Raw genomic sequence first — 18682 nt, forward strand, 5'->3', positions numbered from 1 at the left:
TCAAGTGCCTGGAAAGTCTGCAAGAGTTCTGGTAAGCTAGTGCTCCAGGCTGCCACCGCACTTGGCACACACTATGAGCGACTGAACTTCTGTTTGTTTGGGGAATACATTCTTAATTGAAGAGAACTGGGCAACGGAGTTGATGACCAGGACAGCAACGGAACATTCGATGCCTTGTAGACTCAAGGAAAGGGGCACACATTATTATAAGGGGTCTGGCAGAGAGGGGCACAGTGACGTTGAGGCCAGGTGGAATCTCACACACACTCTCAGGTCTGTGACTCACCCAGCCTGGTTTCCTTAGGGTATGCCTCACTGGTCCCTAACCTTGTTGACAAGGGATGTGTAGTCTTAAGGGCCCCAGAGAAGACAGCTCACTGACCTTATTGATCTCATGTGGGACATGGGAGCTTGTCTCCTTGAGCCTGGAGATGGAGCTGTGGCACAGTCCCCCTATCACAGCCATCAGCGTGTTGAAGTTCTGTAGCTGGTGGAGCTTCTGTGACACAGGACAGATGACAGCACGGTCACTGTACATGTCGTTACATGGGGGTGCTTAGAAGCTGACATCTCTATACTGCGCATTTCCCGTAGAATTGTTAGACTAACAGCCAGGAGCTGCAGTTTCCTCCCTTCTCATTGACCTCCAGACCCGATCTGAGATCAGCATGGAGACCATTTGTGGTATCTGATCTGTGGACTACCTTCTAAACTGTTGGTTTCCAAGAATCATTGAGTACATGCTTAACAAAGACTTCTGGACCCAACCCTGTAAGTTCTGGTTCCCTAGACTTGGGGTAGGCTTAGAGAGTTCGCCTCATCTGTCTCTAACGAGTATCAGAGCAGGTAGGCCATTTCCAAATTGGAGAAACACTGGTGTAGAGCATCCCAAGTTGGAAAATATATAAACACAATCTTATTGCCTTGATCCTATTGCCAGGGTTATTACTGAGGCTAAGATATTATTCTACTGTGAGATGCTTACACCAGTAAAGGATAATAGCCACGGAAGAGAAGTTAGAATCTCTGTCCCTCAAACACTGAAGATGCCAGTCAGCATAGCCTCAACCCAAGGACCTATGGTATAACTCAGGCTGGTCTGGCTTTGCCCATCTGTTTGCCATATGGCTAGTTATGAGAAAACAATGTGTCTCCTGAAAAACCATTGCAGCGTTGAGTCCTGATCTTGAGATGGCCCGTGCGGACTTCTACACTGCTCTTGGGTGAGAAAGCAGAAGAGTTGCCCATCTAGACCAAGAGGCAGCAGAAGGTGCTCAAACCCCATTGTGGGTCAGAGGGGGCATAACTGACAGGCTAGGCTCAGGGTGAAAGGGCTAAGTCATTTACCCCATGGCCTGGGAAGATTTTCTCCATCTAGCCACTCACCTGAGCCACGTGGATGAACTTGATGAAGACCTCTGCCCGGAGCTGCGGGGTGGGACGGCTGAGAACCATCAGCTGTACCCACTGGGAGATGCCATTGCACAGGGCAATGGACCGCTCCATGGTGGGGTTCTCCTTCACGCAGCTATTTACAAGGTAATTTTGATAATCAGAGAACTGGAGGGAAAAAAGACAACCATCAGGTATTCTTGGAGTTCTGAGGGACACATCAGCTCTGCTCAGTGGTGGCTGGGAACCAGTATGGGCAAACAAGTCTGTGGCTACCTTCCTGGCATCTGTGTTCCCAAGCCCAAAAGAGTGATGTGTGGGAGCTCACATCGGGACCTCTCTATATGAAGTCTATTAGGCACAGAAGGATGAGTACACATCAATTAACCCAAATAGCATACTTGAGTAGATGGTATTCCCTCTCTTCTGAATAGAGCGTAGCATAGTAGAAAATGTTTGTTAGTTCCAACTGTGAATCTCCAGTTTGTGAACACAATTCTCCTTCTAGGACCTTTCTCTTTCCACCTGCTGTCTACAAAAAGCTGTGATCATGAAACCTCCTATTTCGAACATGAGCCTGCTCTAAACTCAAGATAACACACGGGATGGGAGCAGTTCTGTTCTTCACAGTCCTGCACAAATGTGAAGTGGTGTTAATAGGAAAGCCATGCTAGCACTAGCCTGTCTGAACCACCTTGAGCAGGGGCCAAGTGAGAAGGGCACCTGGCACCTGGGACACAGCTAAATAAATACACAGTGACCATGTTTGCCCAACCTGTCAGTAGCATTAGCTATGGGTAACAATGGGGCTGTGTGTGTGAAGCTGAAACATCCTGGACTGTCCGCTCTAAGTGATGATTATAGCTGACATGTCCCTGCCGCAAGAGTCTCTCAGCTTCAACAGTAAAGAAGAACCTAGTCTCCAGGGATATGCCCATGGGAAGCTCTGGTGCTACACTGAACTCTGCACTTTGAAAGCCAGTGCGGGCAGCTGAAATGGCTGGTACCATGTGAGTGAAGCGTCAGGACCAAGCTAAATGCCAATGTATGCCTTGCCGGTCTACCTTTCTAGTGCTGCAGAGATGTTGGGAATCCCAACCAGATGAAGACTGGCCACTCCAACCAGCCTCTGCTGACACACCTGTTAGACTTGTAGAGTGGTGGAAAAGAAATGAGAGAGAGAGAGAGAGAGAGAGAGAGAGAGAGAGAGAGAGAGAGAGAGAGAGAGAGAATATGAATGCCTGCCTTGTCTAAATAAAATAGATGCCCAGATGCCCATTAGCCAATCTCCACCCTGTGGTGCTGTGACTGCTGGTGGGTGGACACATCTGAGTGGGACAAAAGCACTCTTTAGAAGAGCAATGAGACAGACACAGAGAGCCACGTTCTTCCTGGATCTGAGAGGAAGTGGTCACCCTCATTCCGGTGAATGCAGTATATTCCTTCTGACTAGAAATAGGTCCAATCTCTTGTTCTCTTTAAAAGAGAAGATTTGATATAACTTTCCCACAAAGAGTTAAACAAATCACAGCGGAGATACATTTCCCCAGTGTTGGAGGGAAAATTATTTATTTGCGAAAACTGCCTAGGAAAAATAAAAGCAAACAAGGAACCCACCAAAATAGCCTTCTACGAAGGGGCCATGCCACTCAAAAGGTACAAGGTTGAAGTTTCTGTTTGTAAACAGAGCACTATTCAGCTCGGAGATACTGGCTTGGAGTCTCTCCCTCACTGTTACTTCTGCCTTCCTGCAGCTGAGCGCTGGCACCAAGCAGACATCCTGCAGGCCCGGGACAGCTCTGCCAGCTTCTCCAGCAGAGCTCTGATTTCCAGGGTGATAATGGCCTCTTTTCAGAGGCTTTCAGCTGTCTAGCCTTGGGACAGGGCAGGTGGGCTAAACAGAAAACCCGAAGCTGGAGCCTCACATTGGGGGCCCAGCACTCTGCCTGAGGGGTGCCCATGAGGAAACTGGGTAGTTAGCATGGGGGGAGTGTTTGGAGCCAGCCCCAAGGGCAAGCTCCCGGGTCTCTGGTTGGGCGATGGCAGTCAGGATATCAATGTTATGGGAGAAGCTATGACCTAATCTCTGCAATCTGGTGTGCTCATCTCCATCCACACGCAGCAGCTGGGCTCAGTAAGCTGGTGCTGAGTGACTGGGAGACATGAGCTCCAACTCTAGTAAACTGTGCAGACCTTGCTCAAGTCAACCCTCGGGCCCTCCATCCTACACCTGGGGAATACGGGTCCTTGAGAGGCAGCCAGCACTGTACTGGCTGGGTGTCAGAGCAAAACTGAACCAGTACCTGTGGGTGGGAGCGGGGCCTGAGTGGATAAGCGCCAGGTTTCAGGAAAGCACATTGGCCAGTGACAGCATGTTGCATTTAGCAGCATGGCAAGTTCCCTTGGGTGGGGGACAAAGTGCTCTTGTGTGGAATAGTGTTCTCGGGTTCCCAGCAGAGGTAGTTCTGAGGACTAGAGTGAGGACAGGATGTGCTGGGATCTCTCCCTGTTACTGATGGTTAAATGAATCCTCTCCCTTCACCTCTCTTCACCTTTGCCCTGCTTGACTATTCCAACAGCGTGAGCTCAGTCAGCAGTTTGCTTCCAGAATGCTGGCCGTGTGGGCACCATTTTAGGGATTTAGGTATGTTTTAGAAAGATTGGTCACATTTGTTTGACTTTTTGGACTTCCCAGAGCTATTCAAAGCCTACGCTGGAATCTAATTCTTAGGGAATGTAGTCCCCATTTTTTTCTTTTCTTCTGGTTTTGTTTTTTTTTTTAAATTATAAAAATAATAAAGTCTAATAAAAATAATAAGTCTGATGATTTTCAGGGGTGAAGGGCACGTGAACCCTCATTTGCAGGCACGCATGCAGGATATCGTGTGTACCCCCAGTGCCATATCTTGATAGGCTGAATGAATGCTAGAGTGGTATGTGGGCACAGAGGGTGTGACACGGGGAAGCAGAGCATGGGCAGCCACAGGAATTCTGACGGCATTGGGTTTCCAGATCCCACGATGCCTGCTAGGGAAGTCTCCCGGCACCATGGACACACTGGGTCAAGAGGGTAACTGGCGGCAGACGTTCTCTGCCCATGTTCGCAAGCTTCCCAGAGTAGGTTTCCTCTTGCCCCTGGGCTACGTACAGATATCCTTCGGAAGGACTTGAACTCAAGGTAGGTGAGGTGTTCAGACAGTTCTTCGGGTTCCAGATGGTCAAACAGCAGGGAGACTTTCCGCTTCTTGCTGGTGTTTGACTTTATCCTTTGAGTCAGTTTCCTGGACCAGTCTCGAGAATTACTTTTGTGGGTAAATGAGAAAAGGAGAAGAATAAGTGACTACTGCTTTGCATGAGTAGTAAGCACACTGGCGTGACCCACAAGAATTCCCAAGGTGCAGTTGGCCAGCTCCCCTCGGCGTAAACGATGCATTAACCGAGTTTCTCCCAGCCAACTTTTCCCCATAATAACAGTTCAAAGAAGTGGGTCTTCTGCATGCAGCAGGACGGACAGACAGGAGCGCAGTGGGAAGGGGCGCTTATGGGCATTGGTCCTGGCCCTTCCTCTGGCCTTACTGTGTCTACTCTTTCGATGCCTCTGTGTGTTCTTCCATTCCTGTTAGGGTTATGGGACCGTTGGTGGAAATCATAAGAGAAGGGCAATTTTCAGACAAGCTCAGAGAAAAACAGCAGACACTCTGCTGCAAGGAATCACTGGTAGGAGCGTGTGGTCACCCTGGGCAGAAACAAGGCACTTTCCTCCCATGGCCCCAGTTACGAAAATGACCACATAACCTAGCTGAGCCGAGAATGACCGACCCAGTGACTCCTCAGCATCCTCACAGCGCACCCCAGACTCTCTTAATCTCTGGTTTGTGCTAAGCAGAGGAAAGCAGCTAGTGTTGGAAGGCAGTGGGCGCAAGCTTGGGTTTCTAAACCAGAATTTCTGACAGCCTCGGCTCAGGGCGTAAGGATTCCTTGATTTTAAGTTTGGGAAAGGCTACAAATTCTGTAGATCTCTTCTTCTCTGTATTCAAGACTTTCAAATGTATGACAAAGGAAAGCATAACTTGCAATTCCTTAAACACATCAAGTCAGGCAATATCCTCAACTAACATTTTCTAAAGAATGAATGGTGAAAAACCTTGGGAGACAAAATTCAGCTAGAAAATACCGGGACAGAAGACTAAGGTTTTCAAGAGGCTTCCTGCTATAGGTTTTTTTTTTTTTTTGTTTTTTTGGTTTTTTGTTTTTTTGTTTTTTTGTTTTTTTTTAATCTTTAAAATGAACAGATTGTTACTTCGAAAAATGAATCTCTCTTATCTATCAAGTTGTGTAAGTCCAAGCAGAGAAGTATAGAGGACCCAAATGGATGAACAGATTGATTTGGGATTGTGGGGTGCAGCTTTGAAATCAGAGCTTTGTGCATGGGTGTTACACACAGGGCTCAGAGTGCAGCTACGTCTCCGCCCCTAGGGCGCATCATAGCTGTGTCAAATACATGGCGGTGATAACAAGATGAGGGAGAGACCAGTCACAGAGCCCAGGCCAGTCAGTCACAGAGCCCAGGTCAATCAGTCACAGAGCCCAGGCCAGTCACAGACCCTAGGCAAAAACAGGAGTTTGGATCTCTCCAATATGCTGCAGTTCTAGAACTCTGTATTTGGGGAATTTGTATTATTGCAAAATAATTAACCACACATAAAAACCCCAACATGTAATATGTGTGCCCTTCTTCCCCAAATTAAGAAGGGCTCATTTTCAAGAGTGAGCCAACTGTATGAATAAGGAACTCAAAGAATGATGTGAAATATCCCTGAGTTCCTTCTCAGCGCTGGGACTCTAGTGGTCTTTCACAGACATTTACGTGTGTTCTAACTCTCTGCTTGGGACATTTTGCAACAGTGCCTGGTCCATTAAGTTCAGGGGTGCCCGTTGCACCAACGATGAATGAGGCCCTAGTCCAGACACTGAGCTCTCGGTTTCTCATGGGCTGGACACCTTCTAGCAAGGTCTGGTTGCCTTCTGCTGTTTACTCCAGGCCCTGCAGCTTCTCACTGGGGGCCTCTCTGCTTTCCTACTAAATGTCAAGTTATTTTTGTGGGGGGCTCTCTGAAGCTGCCTGTCTGAACTTCTTAGAAGTGGAGGGAATGAGAGGCCCAGCACCCCAGCTCAGGTGACCGGCGGGAGGTGGCTTCAAAGGACCCACCAGAACACTCACATTTGCGTCGTGTCAATGAGGCGGCAGTGGGACTCCTCACCATTGGCTTTCACCAGGTCCTGAAACTCTTCCATAGTGCTGGTCAAGCTGGCATCCATTTTGAACATGATCCAGAATTCTGTTATCCAATACCTACAAGGAGGCAGTTAGAAAGGACCTTGAGCCCAGGACTTCACAGTTAGGCAGATGCCCAAAGGAATTTGAAGCTACAAAAAGCACACAGAAGAAGACAGAGGGTGATTTGCCTGTAGTAAAAGATCTAGGGGTAAAGGGTTCCCGAGGGGAGAAAACTACCTAGCAGGTTTCAGTGTCTCCACACACAAATGCTTTGATAGGACAAGGAGTATCAATATCAAAGAACCCAGACAGGATCTAGACATGACCATGTAGACAAGCAAATATTCAAAACTGGGGTGTGTAAAGTATGTTTTATCATGTTATTATAACTATGAAAAATAATGTATATCAAAAACTTGTAAAAATTAGAATTTTTTACAACAGAAAGCTAATCAAAAGATATACAGTATTAGCTGGGCAGTGATGGTTCATACCTTTATCTCATCACTTGCGTGGAGAAGCAGGCAGATCTCTATGAGTTTGAGGCCAGCCTGGTCTATAAAACCAGTTCCAGGACAGCTATCTGTCTCAAAAAACCAAAAACAAACAAACAAACAAACAAACAAACAAAACAAAACAAAACATAAAAAACCCACAAAATAAAACAAACAAACAAAAAAACCCAAACAAACAACCCCCCCCCCCAAGACACAGAGTATAAAAGCATTCTATATACACACATATTGTTTTTGTTTGTTGTTTTTTGAGACAGGGTTTCTCTGTATAGTTCTGGCTGTCCTGAAACTCACTCTGTAGATCATGCTGGCCGCAAATTCAGAGATCTGCCTGCCTCTGCCTCCCGAGTCTTGGGGTTAAAGGCATGCAAAAGCAAGGGGATGGGAACATGAGCAGAAATGGATGAAAAGGAACAAAATATAATGACACTCATGTTTGAAAATGCCATAAGGAAACCCATCAACTGCATGCTAACTTGAAAAATTAGCAAAAACTACTACAACAAAACGTTCATAAAGGATATATACAAAATGGGTAGTTAGTTATGAGTGTTTATTATATTATTTTTAGAATTTTCAAAATGTTCAATGAACTATATTACCACAATAATTAAGAATAAAAATAAAGAATTGTCTTTGTATCCTTCTCTTGTCATTTGTCATTTGATACAAATTGTCATAAGACTAAAAGGAAAAAGGATGAGGATCTTAAGCACAAGAACATCAGAGGAAATCCACCATGTTGAGTTGAGTTTCCTATGTAAGGCCTTTGCTCTTTTAGTCTGTCCAGAGGCAGCCATCAGTGCCAGAGGCAGCCATCAGTGTCAGAGGCAGCCATCAGTGTCAGAGGCAGCCATCAGTGTCAGAGGCAGCCTACAGAAGGCTGAGAGGGAGAGGCTGGGAGGACCAGAAAGAGCAGAAGTTCAGAGAGCAGCTTTTCATCTAACCCTACTCCACATAGTCTCCAAATCACACAGACATTACCTGACAAAATAGCAGATCTTCAGGCAAATTCCCGGAGAATTCTTCTCCAGTGCATCCTTATATGTAGGGCGTGGTTAAGGGAAATGGAAGATGTATTACAGAAACCATAAACCTCCCATCTTTGGAATTATGTACCAATCAACCCCTGATATGTGGGCAAATGACCTCTGGCCTGTGCCCAAGAGACTAGGAGTCCAACTGAATGAGTAAGTTAGAAAGAGATTCTCTTCATCTTGTAAAAATTTTCCAGTAACTGATTTGTGCAGTAACTATTTGGGCCGTGATTTAGGAAAATATATATCCATATATCTTCAAATGTGTTGATAATTAAGAACAGTAACATGAATATTTTCTCCTACATACATACACATATACATATATACACATACATATATGTATATATGCACACACACATATATTAGGCATCATTTGATCAACTTTGTGCATTGCATGGCAAGGAAAACAAAATCATGGAATAATCCAAATATGCAACTAAAGAGTGTTTTAAAAGCCTTTATAATTCTGAATATTTAGAAAGAACAAAAAAACCATGCGTTTACATGTCTTTTGAGATATAAGGCAAGAATATTTGCATACTGAAGCATCTGATGAGAACTCTAGTCCAATGGTAAATGTGGGTAGGTCCTACCATCTTCTGTTGACAGATTTAAGAGCAAGCTACCTGGTTACTTACCCCACAAAGCCATGGCCTCTTTCTCTTTTAACAACTGAGGCATGATTAACTGCAATGCAGGGGTCAGTGAATTACAGTTGGGCCGGTGGTGAGTCTAGTGATAACCAGCCCAAATCACAGGACAGGCAGTGGAAGCTGTCTTCCCTCAGTAGGTGAAAGTGTATTCCCCTTTGGAAAGCTGAGCTAAATACAGAAAAGGCAGCGCTCATCAGGACCCTGGTGCTGTGTTTACTATGAAAGCCTGTGTGCACTGTAAATGTTTTTGAGCATCTTGGACCCACAGACTTGAAACTTCAGTGTGGAATATTTGATTAAGCACAGTAGACATGTGTTTTAAGCTGAAAATCTCACTGATTTTATGGTCAGCTTTAGAACACCCAAGATAATGTTAGTCCATTTGAGTGATAAATCACAACTCAAGGAAAAAAAAAACCCTAAAATGTAAATCTTAAAGATGAGCAAACTAAACTTGAAAATACAAAAGGTTATGCTAAAATTTGTAATTTTAATAAATATAGGACTAATTTGAAAAATTATATATTAATATATTTGTTTCTTATTAAATCTGTTCATGAAATTAGAGCACATAACCCCACCCCCCCACACACAAATCACAGCCCTCTTCAACACAAAACCTCACACATCAACAACACAATCAAAATCAAAGTGTGTCCAGGCTACCAGTGACAATGGACGCAGGGAAAGGTTCAGAAGTCAAGAACATGGAATGGCCACACATTTCTCTGTTACAATAAGAAAATGTGTAACATCAACATAAATGGCACAAGACATGTTCTTGATACATACTTTTGGGGTTCTATGTTTTTATCATTTTTTTTCAACTTGTTAAAATGGTTATTCCTCCTTAGTAAAAGGGAAGGGGACGGACACACACACACACACACCCTCTCTTTTGAAAGAGCTAAGTGGAAATGTCAACTCAAAGGAGTTGGTTTGTTTACAGTGCAGCCTCCTCCCTAGCCTGCTGATGCATAGGAGCTGCATTCTGTGCAGACCGCAGCAGCAGAGCACTCTGCCTGCCAGGAGGCTTCCAAGCATCCTTCAGAAGGAGGAAGTTCCCCCAGTCCTCAGCTGTTGCGCCTTGGCAAAGGCAATCTGCTCAAGGCTGCTGCTTCTGTGTTAGGCAGTGGTACTGTTGCCTGCAACTGAAAATACAGGGGCCAATGCAGGGTTAAAGAAATGGGCATGCTATGTGGGGTTAAGGAGACAAACAAACAAACACACAGAAACAAACAAACGCAGGAAGCAAGCTAACAAACATATTTGAATACCTTAAAATGTTAGCAGGACAAACTGGTCCAGACCTTTAAGAAAACAGTTTATGATAGAGAAATGTAAACTTGAAAGTCATCCTGGGTCCATAGAGTGGTGGAGGAATCATTGTGTGAAACCACCCACAAAAGGTTGCTGAGTGGGAAGACCCAGATGGACCCTGTGTGCACGTGTGCTCAGGGGAGAGGTCACATGAGGACCAGGGAAGAACATGGGAAGGTACAGTCCAGGAGTCCTGGGGGAAAAGGCCTCCGAGGCCTGGGCTGCCCATTGCTTCTGGGAGGTAGGAGCAAGGATGGAGCAGAGTCCCCCCGGGCCTGGCGGGCAGCTGAGAGGCCACAGCGGCATCAGAGGGAAGTCTGCATCTTTCGGTGGGAGCCGCGGTTGCGCTGCCGAGTGAGTGGGAGTAGAGATTGGAGGTTGTGAAGGCAGACTATTTCAGAAGGTTTCACATCCAATTTCTAATCCTACAGTCGAATAAAGGGGAAACAGGGTTAAGAGTTTATTTTTAAATGCGGGGCATTTGAATGGCTGGGGAGCAGGTGCCACTGAAAGGCTGTGTGAGCGCACAGGGTAGAGGGGGTGGAGTGTGTGGGATGTGGCGGGGCGGGCAGTGGAGGGGTTGCTGCAGGAACAGCACCCAGTGGTGTCCCAAAGGAGGCCACTTAAGTACATTTAGTCCTGAGGCCAGCACATTTTTAGGGAGGAGTGTTTAATTGCTGGCATTATTCAAAATTACGGGTGCTTGGAGTCAGAAACAGCAGAGTGAACTGGTTTGAAATTCTCTGCCGAGGAGGCACCTACTTACGCCAGGGATGCCTCATTAGGTGGCTCTCTCCCATGCTCTACCCTTGTCATGCCCTGGGAGACTGGCCTCTGAGATGAAAGAGACAGCTTCATGGAGGAGGTTTAGAGAAGGGAGTCAGTCTGTCCTGTTTCATCTCTGTCAGTCTGTCCTGCTGTTCAGTTTCCCCTTTTCTTCCCCAAGTTGTAGTGTATCTTTTGTTTGTTTTGTTTTGTTTTCTGGGAAAGGATCTGCACATGTCCTGACTCAGCCCCAGGGACGTAGGCCTCAGGTGCTAACTGATCTCATGTCCCCTACAGCACTTTTCTCTTGGGGACTAGAGCTCACAGCATCACCGGCATTCCGAAGGAAAAGGTGGGCACTTTCCACACCCTGCCACAGGAGGCCCACGTCTAGCAAGGTCTAACCGTCACCGTCAGTGCCACAGCCTGTGCCACAGCCTAGAGAAGGAAGGCAGTGCACACCATGTGGCTGAAGAACACATATGACATGCATCAAGAAATGCATCACTCAAGACTCACAACCGCCATGGTCAGTCTGTGTAGGATGAACATGATTTGTGGCTAATGTATAAGGAAACTGGTTTTACTAGCAAGAAATATTAATATTGCCTGCATCTGTTTGTTGATTTCTTTGACCATCTACCACTCAGAGAAATCAGCATAAACAATATTGTCCCACCCAATAGAAGCCACACACACAGGTGCACACATACAGGTTCATACACACACAGGTATTCATACACCAGTGCCTGCGCACGTGCGCGCCGTTTACTGCTCAGGTTTATTCCAAACCAATCAAAATAAAAGCACACGTGAAGCTGCAGCCTAAGCTGGTCCCCAAGGATATAGGCTCATGAGTTTTTGCAGCAGCTCGGCCGAGGAGATGATGATTCGGTGCATGGTGAGCACGACTTGTAACAGTTGGTTACTTCGACACAGGTTTCCATCTGCATCTGAAAATGCAAAGAGCAGCGTGTGAGTCCCTCAGAGAGAAATGGTGGGGCCCCTGACCATCCTTCAGGACTCCAGAGGGCAGCCTAGGGCTGTTCAAACACAGATCTCTTCTGGCTGCCTGGTGCTTCAGGTCATCCCTCCTGTCTTTGCCATTCCCCTGTAACCCTCTCCGATCTCCAGGTACCCATTAACCCAGCAGCCCCAAAGGTGATAGAGTCCACATCTAAGGTGAAAGCAGGGGCAGCTCTATGTTTTACAGAACCCAAAGTTTATACAATTTGGGGTTGAGAGGGACTTCTTTAGGGTCAGAGTGGGAAGTCACAGGCTCAATAGACAGTTAAAATAAATATCTTTCAGAGATTTTACAAAGGCACATGGCTAGTTGGATGTGTTTCTAGGGCTCACTCCTGGCCTTGTAAAGAGTTCATGCAAACCAGGAGCCTGAAGTACAAGCTGTCCCAATTCTAAGGCCTGTGGTGAAATAAAAGGGGGATGGTTGGAATAAACATTACAGGTGAAGAGTGGTGGTGGATTTTCGAGGGTGGATTTTGCAATGATTTGCAAAAGGCACCATTTGCATTTTCCAAATCCCACTGAGTAGCAATTGCAAGCTGTGTTATGTATAATAGCGTTGGGTGTAAAGATGCCCTTAGGAGTGGTTTCCATGGTATGACATGTCAAGGGCCGTGCTGCTTGTGCCCACCATATCTACACTCTGACCTTCACCATGAATCACATTTGTTGGGATAATCCTTTTTATATACTGTGTGAAGATGGGTCTCTGTCTCACTTTACCTGACTAAGGCACCTTCTGATTGGTTCAATAAAGAGCTGAATGGCCAATAGCTGGCAGAAGAGGATAGGTGGGACTTCCAGGGTGAGGGAGGAACTCTGGGAAAGAGTTGGAGGTGTGGGAGATTCGCCAGCTAGACACAGAGGGAGTTGGACATATGGTACTGAGGAGAGGTAATGAGCAACATGGCAGACATAGATTAATATAAATGGATTAATTTAAGTTTTAAGAGCTAGTTGTGAACAAGCCTAAGCTAAGACCAAGCCTTCATCATTAATAAAAGGTCTCCAGGTCATTATTAGTGAGCTGGTGGTCCAAAGAAGGACCTGTTCTACACATTAGTCAGGATCATTTGCCAGCTGGATTCTAGTTGGCTGTGGTCTTTTGAAACAATCAGCAGAAGATGAGAGGAGAAAGAAGTCAGGCTATTTCTTTCTCATCCCTCTCTGCTTTGACCCATTTCCTACCTCCTGGATGAGTTGTCACAGGGCTTGGTCCTTCCCTCATGGCTACGATGCTCACTAGGATCTCAGTCTTGTTATCTCCTGACTCAGTAGACCTAAGGATGGGAATTATTGCTGGTGGTTGGACAGTTCTGGTGTAACATCTCTCAATCCCACTCTCATCTCCATAAGTAGTCCCATCTATCTATGTATCTGTCTATGTATCTATCTATGTATCTATGTAATATATCTATCTATGTATCTATGTTATCTATATATGTATCTATGTATCTATGTATGTATCTGTATGTATGTATGTATGTATCTATCTATCTATCTGCCATCTATAATGCCTTCTAAAATACATTGTAAAAGGTGATCATTTACATTCTTTTTCAAGTTTAGTGAGTTGTACATGAAGGACATAGTCTCAGAAGTCCTGAATACTCAAAAGCTGACCTAAAGTCACATGTCATTGAGAAAACTTGAGTGTTTATTAGCTCTCTACAGCCCTCACTGCCTGTCTCCCCTCACTGTGGAAGGTCTTGTGGAAGTCCACGGCTCCTCTCTGTTCCTGTCTCCTCTTTTCAAGGACCACTAAGCTTGTCTACCCTGGTGAGACTGCAACACCAACATTTTCCCTGCTTGTTTTTGCCCACTGACATTAATTGTGCTCCTGCATCTCCTACTTAAACCAAAAAAAATCGATCCTGGATCTCTGCATTTCTGTTTTCCTCTTCCTCAAAATCTCAGGGTCACCTCCTTGTATCCTCTCAGTCACTTTCCAGGCATTCTGTTTCAGTGTCTGTCTCCACTAGTCTGTTTGTTGGATAGTTGGTTCTACAGGATCTCTTACTTAGCCTAGGTTGGTCTTGAATTAGAGATTCTCTTGCCTCAGCCTCCCAACTGCTGGGATTCTAAGCACAAGCCACCATGACTAGCCCAAGTATCTAATTGTCAGGGTTATCGATCAGCTGCATACTTCCAATCCATCCCCTGTCCTGCTCTTGCATTATGATTCAGTTAATCTCCATCCAACCAAAGCCAAGCGGATGAGTCTCCTCCTGGAAGATGTTCTTCTCTTGGCTCCATCTCTCCACTGTGTCACGTCTGTCTCAGGCTCCTCTTCCGTCTCCTCTCCCCCTGCTTAGTTCTTAAATGTCAGCCTGTGCTACACTCTACTCCTCCCACTGCTTTCTGCTAACGTTTTGTAGAATTGAAAAGTTCTTAAATTTTAAATTGAAAAAGTGAACTCTTTTCCTAGATGAATCCAGGTTCTGACTGAAACACCATCTCTATGCTGGTATCTGCCAACTTCTATTTTCAGCCTTGACCACAAACTTAGTATGTCCAGCAGCTTAGTCTCCGTAGAGGCATAAGTCCAAATGAATGCATCCAGACAGAACTCTTGACTTCTCTGGTTCATTTCTCCTCCACTCTTCCTCATCTCCAGAAATGAGCCACCAACCACCCCCTGAGTTTCCCTCCCTCCCAAAAAAAAAACCTAGAGCTCACATGCAGTCCTTCACTTTTCCTACACCTGGTGCATTAGTGAGTCTTGATTATATTTCCAAAATACACTGGGGACCTGCCCGCCTCTGGCTTTGCTATCTCTCCAGAACAACCACCATGATGCAACCATCTTACTGCCCTGCCTCTTTCCACTCTTATTTATCCACAATCTCTTCTCCACACAGCTCCTGAAGCCTGGAAAATCAGGTCACATTCTGAGTACATTCCAATGAGTTGCATTGCCTCTGTTGTGGCTGGCAGAGCTCCACATGCCTAGCCTCTTTGAATATGGCCCCTTATTTTGAAATGCTTTGCCCTTCTCTATACCTCTGTTTCCACTTCAAACACTCTGAGTCTGTTGCTAGATCATGGCCTTTGCATTTGCTATGGCCCTCAATGTTATCTTTCTTCCATTGGCTCTTTCATAACACACCAGCCTCATCCCATGAGAGGTTTTCCTCTGACTGTCCATTGTAGCCACTGCTCTGCTTGAATTTCTTCATTGCACACATGATCTGGCTGTCCCATTGGTCTTTAAAAATGTTTAACTTCCTCGACGGGTGGCGGTGGTGCACGCCTTTAAACCCAGTACTGGGGAGGCAGAGCCAGGCGGATCTCTGTGAGTTCAAGGCCAGCCTGGTCTACAGAGTGAGATACAGGACAGGTACCAAAACAACACAGAGAAACCCTGTCTCCAAAAAAACAAAACAAAACAAAATGTTTAACTTCCTAAATATTCAATAGAATACAAATCTTCTGGGACCCGAGCCTTGTGAGTTTCTGTCCACAATCTATTTTCAGGGTCTAGACTAGTACTGACACATGGTGGGTACCTGATGAGCATGGGCTGAATGTCCTCATGAACTGTGTCCAATAGGGATCCCCTAGCTTCCTGTGTCTCTTTGGTCATAATTCAGCTTGCTTTGGTCATTAGCCATTTCACTCACTTGGTGTAGTACACATACTTATTTTCTTCTTAGCCAGTTCTTTTTTAACTTGAAAGTTGCAGATTGGGAAAGCATTTTAATGAAACATTCATTTAACTTGATTATACTTTTGTAACCTCACCCATAAATTCCTTTAAACTTATATTCTGATAGACAGGATAAGAATTGCTTTCTATGTGTATGTTTTATGGCCCACACAAGTTCTGTGTAATTGCCCCTTGACGCAAAAATGCTGTGTAACAAATTATCTTAAAAACATTTGCTTTTGCTCAAGAGTCTATGCTTCGGCTGTGTGCAGGCTGGTACAGATACCTTTGCAGGGGCCCCAGTTCAATAAGTCTCGCAGCTGCCTTGAACCATTAAGCTAATGTGAGTATGTGCTTCTCGTGATGAAGTATAGGACCCTAGAGCTCCATGGAAATATCCAACAGCCTCTTAAACCTATGCTTGGGAGTGGTCTGCTGTCGCTCGTGTCTCATTTTCTTGGCTAAAGCAGGCCATGCTTTCGAATCTGAAGTTGAAGGGCAGGAATTTCAAGTCACATGGGAAGCATTAGACATACAGAGAGAAAAAAAAATCGAGGACAACCATGCAACAAAACCAATGAGAGCTACAGGGAGTAACTCTTCAATGCAACATTTGACAATATGATTTTACAACATGCTTTTCTTTGTATATGTAGTAGTAGTGTCCGTATCCCTCAACACAGTGGTGAAAGACAGGAGACCATATGAACTATGCTTGGGAGGTGCACACATTCTCATGTCCACACAAATTCATTCAGGATGTACTGCTCCTAAGACTTGCTATCCCTGCATCTCTTTATGGCTGGCAAACACCTTCCCATGGATGCTTACATAGGAAGGAAAGGGTCCCAGCAGTATCCTCAGTGAGATCAAACAAAGTCTTTGAAAGGATTCACAGATCTAAAAGGGCTCACCATGGAGAAGACTAGGGAGACACTGAAACTGTTCAAGTATTTGATAATTACTTGCTGGAACAAGTTTAGATTTGTTCAGTGGGATCATAAAAGGCAACATCTGAGTTGATGGACGGACACTGTGGGAAACAGCATTTGGCTTAACGTGTGGCAGAAAAGCATAACTGATATACTCACACAGTGCTGAAAGCCTTCCCATCACAAAGGACTTAGAGCTAGAGACCATATTGAATGCGCATGCTGCATAGTGATTCCCATTTTCTGAAGCCCTCTGTAGGACCGAGGCTGTGCTAAGCATGGTAAAGTGATTTCTTATTCTCAGAACAACCCAGCAATGTTTGCATAGTTCACAGTTTACAGGAGAGGAAATTCAAGAGTAGAGAGGTTGGGTAATATGTTCTAGGTCAAAAGATAATGAGGCCTAGAGGGAAAGATCTGGTTCAATCTGCTTAATTCCAGAACCCGTGTGCTTTCCTCCACACCTGGCTGTGTGCTGTGTGGCCATCTGTCAGGCCCAGGCACTCATAGATTAAATGGGAAGCTGACTCCAGTGAGCTTTAAGAACAATGTGTCTGGCTTCTCTGGCTCCAGGTTCTAGAATGCTGCTAGAAAGGTTGGAGCCAATCCACATACGGAAGAATGACCTTTGTAACCTGGTGATTTCTAGAAGTCTCATCAGTCATGTTTGCTCCATCTGAACTTGACTGTTGCCTTTAAGATGCCAGGGAGTTCTGCCTAAGATTCACAAGCATCTTCACACTCCACTCCCGCCCCCACCTCTTCTACAGTCTCAGTGACACACCCACATGGTGGCTTGTGAATCCCACATGCTTTCTGTGGGGGTGAGTGCTGGCAAATGGTAAGTCCAGGAGGGGGTGACTCACTCACTAAGGAAGGCAGAGATGATGCGAGGCGAAGAGCAGAGAGGAGCACTTTTCTCTACACCTAGACAGAGCTTCTCATATTTTCCCTTCCTGGTTTTCCTTTTTCAATGGGATTGGCTTCGTGCAGTCTCTCACTCTCACCCGACCACCATCTCTGCCCTGCCTGACCTTTGATGACGAGATGACCTCACTGAGGGAGCGTTCCCTTCCTATCCTCATCCCACGGAACAAACACTTCTTCAAGATGCTGGCCAAGGGGGATCTAACTACCTTCCAGGGTGCTAGATTTTATTTTGATATAATTGCTGTAAGCTGATTTAAATATTTCAATGAATATTCCATTTTGTTTTCATCTTTAGGCCTTTAAAAATGCAGGGTATCATATGAAAAATTCTAATAAGCAAAATGTGCAATGCATAATAAAATGTGCATAATTTTTCACTACCATCTGCTGCTGCTTATTCTTATAAGGGCTGAAACCTAGTGGAGTGCAAGATGTCACTCTAATATTCTCTGCAACTTGACTCATAGAATGATGGACACATACTTCTCAGGAAATATACTTGATGAAACACATCTAACCTGTGGACCCTTTGCTTGATAGAGTGAACAAAAAGCCATGTGGTCTCTGGAGTGATCTGTCCATGAGCTGACAATCTACTTTCCACCATTGGTTCCAGTACCAGCAAAAGCTCTCCTTTACAGAATCCCAGATGCTTGATTGTCTTCTAGCTCCATTTTCTATCTCAGGCACCTTTTCCTTCTAAAAGCACTGCAGGTCATCTGGCATCTACTTGTACCAATAAGGACACATAACTCTCAAACTGTTCTATGTATCAACTTTTCATTCTGTTTCCATTTTAAAGAATTGATGCCTAAGGGTGCCAATCCTGGCAGGGTGCTTATTTAATGTGTACAAGGTCCCAAGTTCAGTACTTAGCACTGCAAAAACATGTTTTTAACCTTATTCACCAATATTGATTATGAAACTATCCCTAGATAGTCCTGGGTCCCAGCAGATGTCTGATGAGCAGAGGACAGGCTGCCATGGAAGAGCTCCAGATCTAGCTGAAGAATGAACCACAGGCAGGGGACCTAATAATTTCAGGCACCACATGTTAGGAAGAGAAATCACAGAGACCTTGCTGAATGGTGGGAGGGCTAGGAGAAGGGAGAGGCAACCCTACATATATGCTGTGATTGAGGGAGGACTTCATGAGGCCTCTGGCAAGGTGACCTGGAACGT

At 45.2% G+C, this 18682-nt stretch overlaps 1 protein-coding gene across 1 annotated transcript in view; it reads right to left on the reverse strand.

Moving 5' to 3' along the window:
* Positions 1-18682, reverse strand: part of Rasgrp1 (RAS guanyl releasing protein 1) — a 63970-nt gene that overhangs the window by 17936 nt on the left and 27352 nt on the right. Inside the window, exons 3-8 of the mRNA XM_042275937.2 lie at positions 11811-11916; positions 8170-8232; positions 6614-6745; positions 4541-4694; positions 1387-1560; positions 383-499 (exon numbers count right to left, since the gene is read on the reverse strand). Coding sequence (XP_042131871.2) covers positions 383-499; positions 1387-1560; positions 4541-4694; positions 6614-6745; positions 8170-8232; positions 11811-11916 — 746 coding nt within the window. The remainder of the gene's footprint in view (positions 1-382; positions 500-1386; positions 1561-4540; positions 4695-6613; positions 6746-8169; positions 8233-11810; positions 11917-18682) is intronic.

The sequence above is a fragment of the Peromyscus maniculatus genome, chromosome 4, assembly GCF_049852395.1.
Source record: "Peromyscus maniculatus bairdii isolate BWxNUB_F1_BW_parent chromosome 4, HU_Pman_BW_mat_3.1, whole genome shotgun sequence".
In the NCBI taxonomy this organism is placed as follows: domain Eukaryota; kingdom Metazoa; phylum Chordata; class Mammalia; order Rodentia; family Cricetidae; genus Peromyscus; species Peromyscus maniculatus.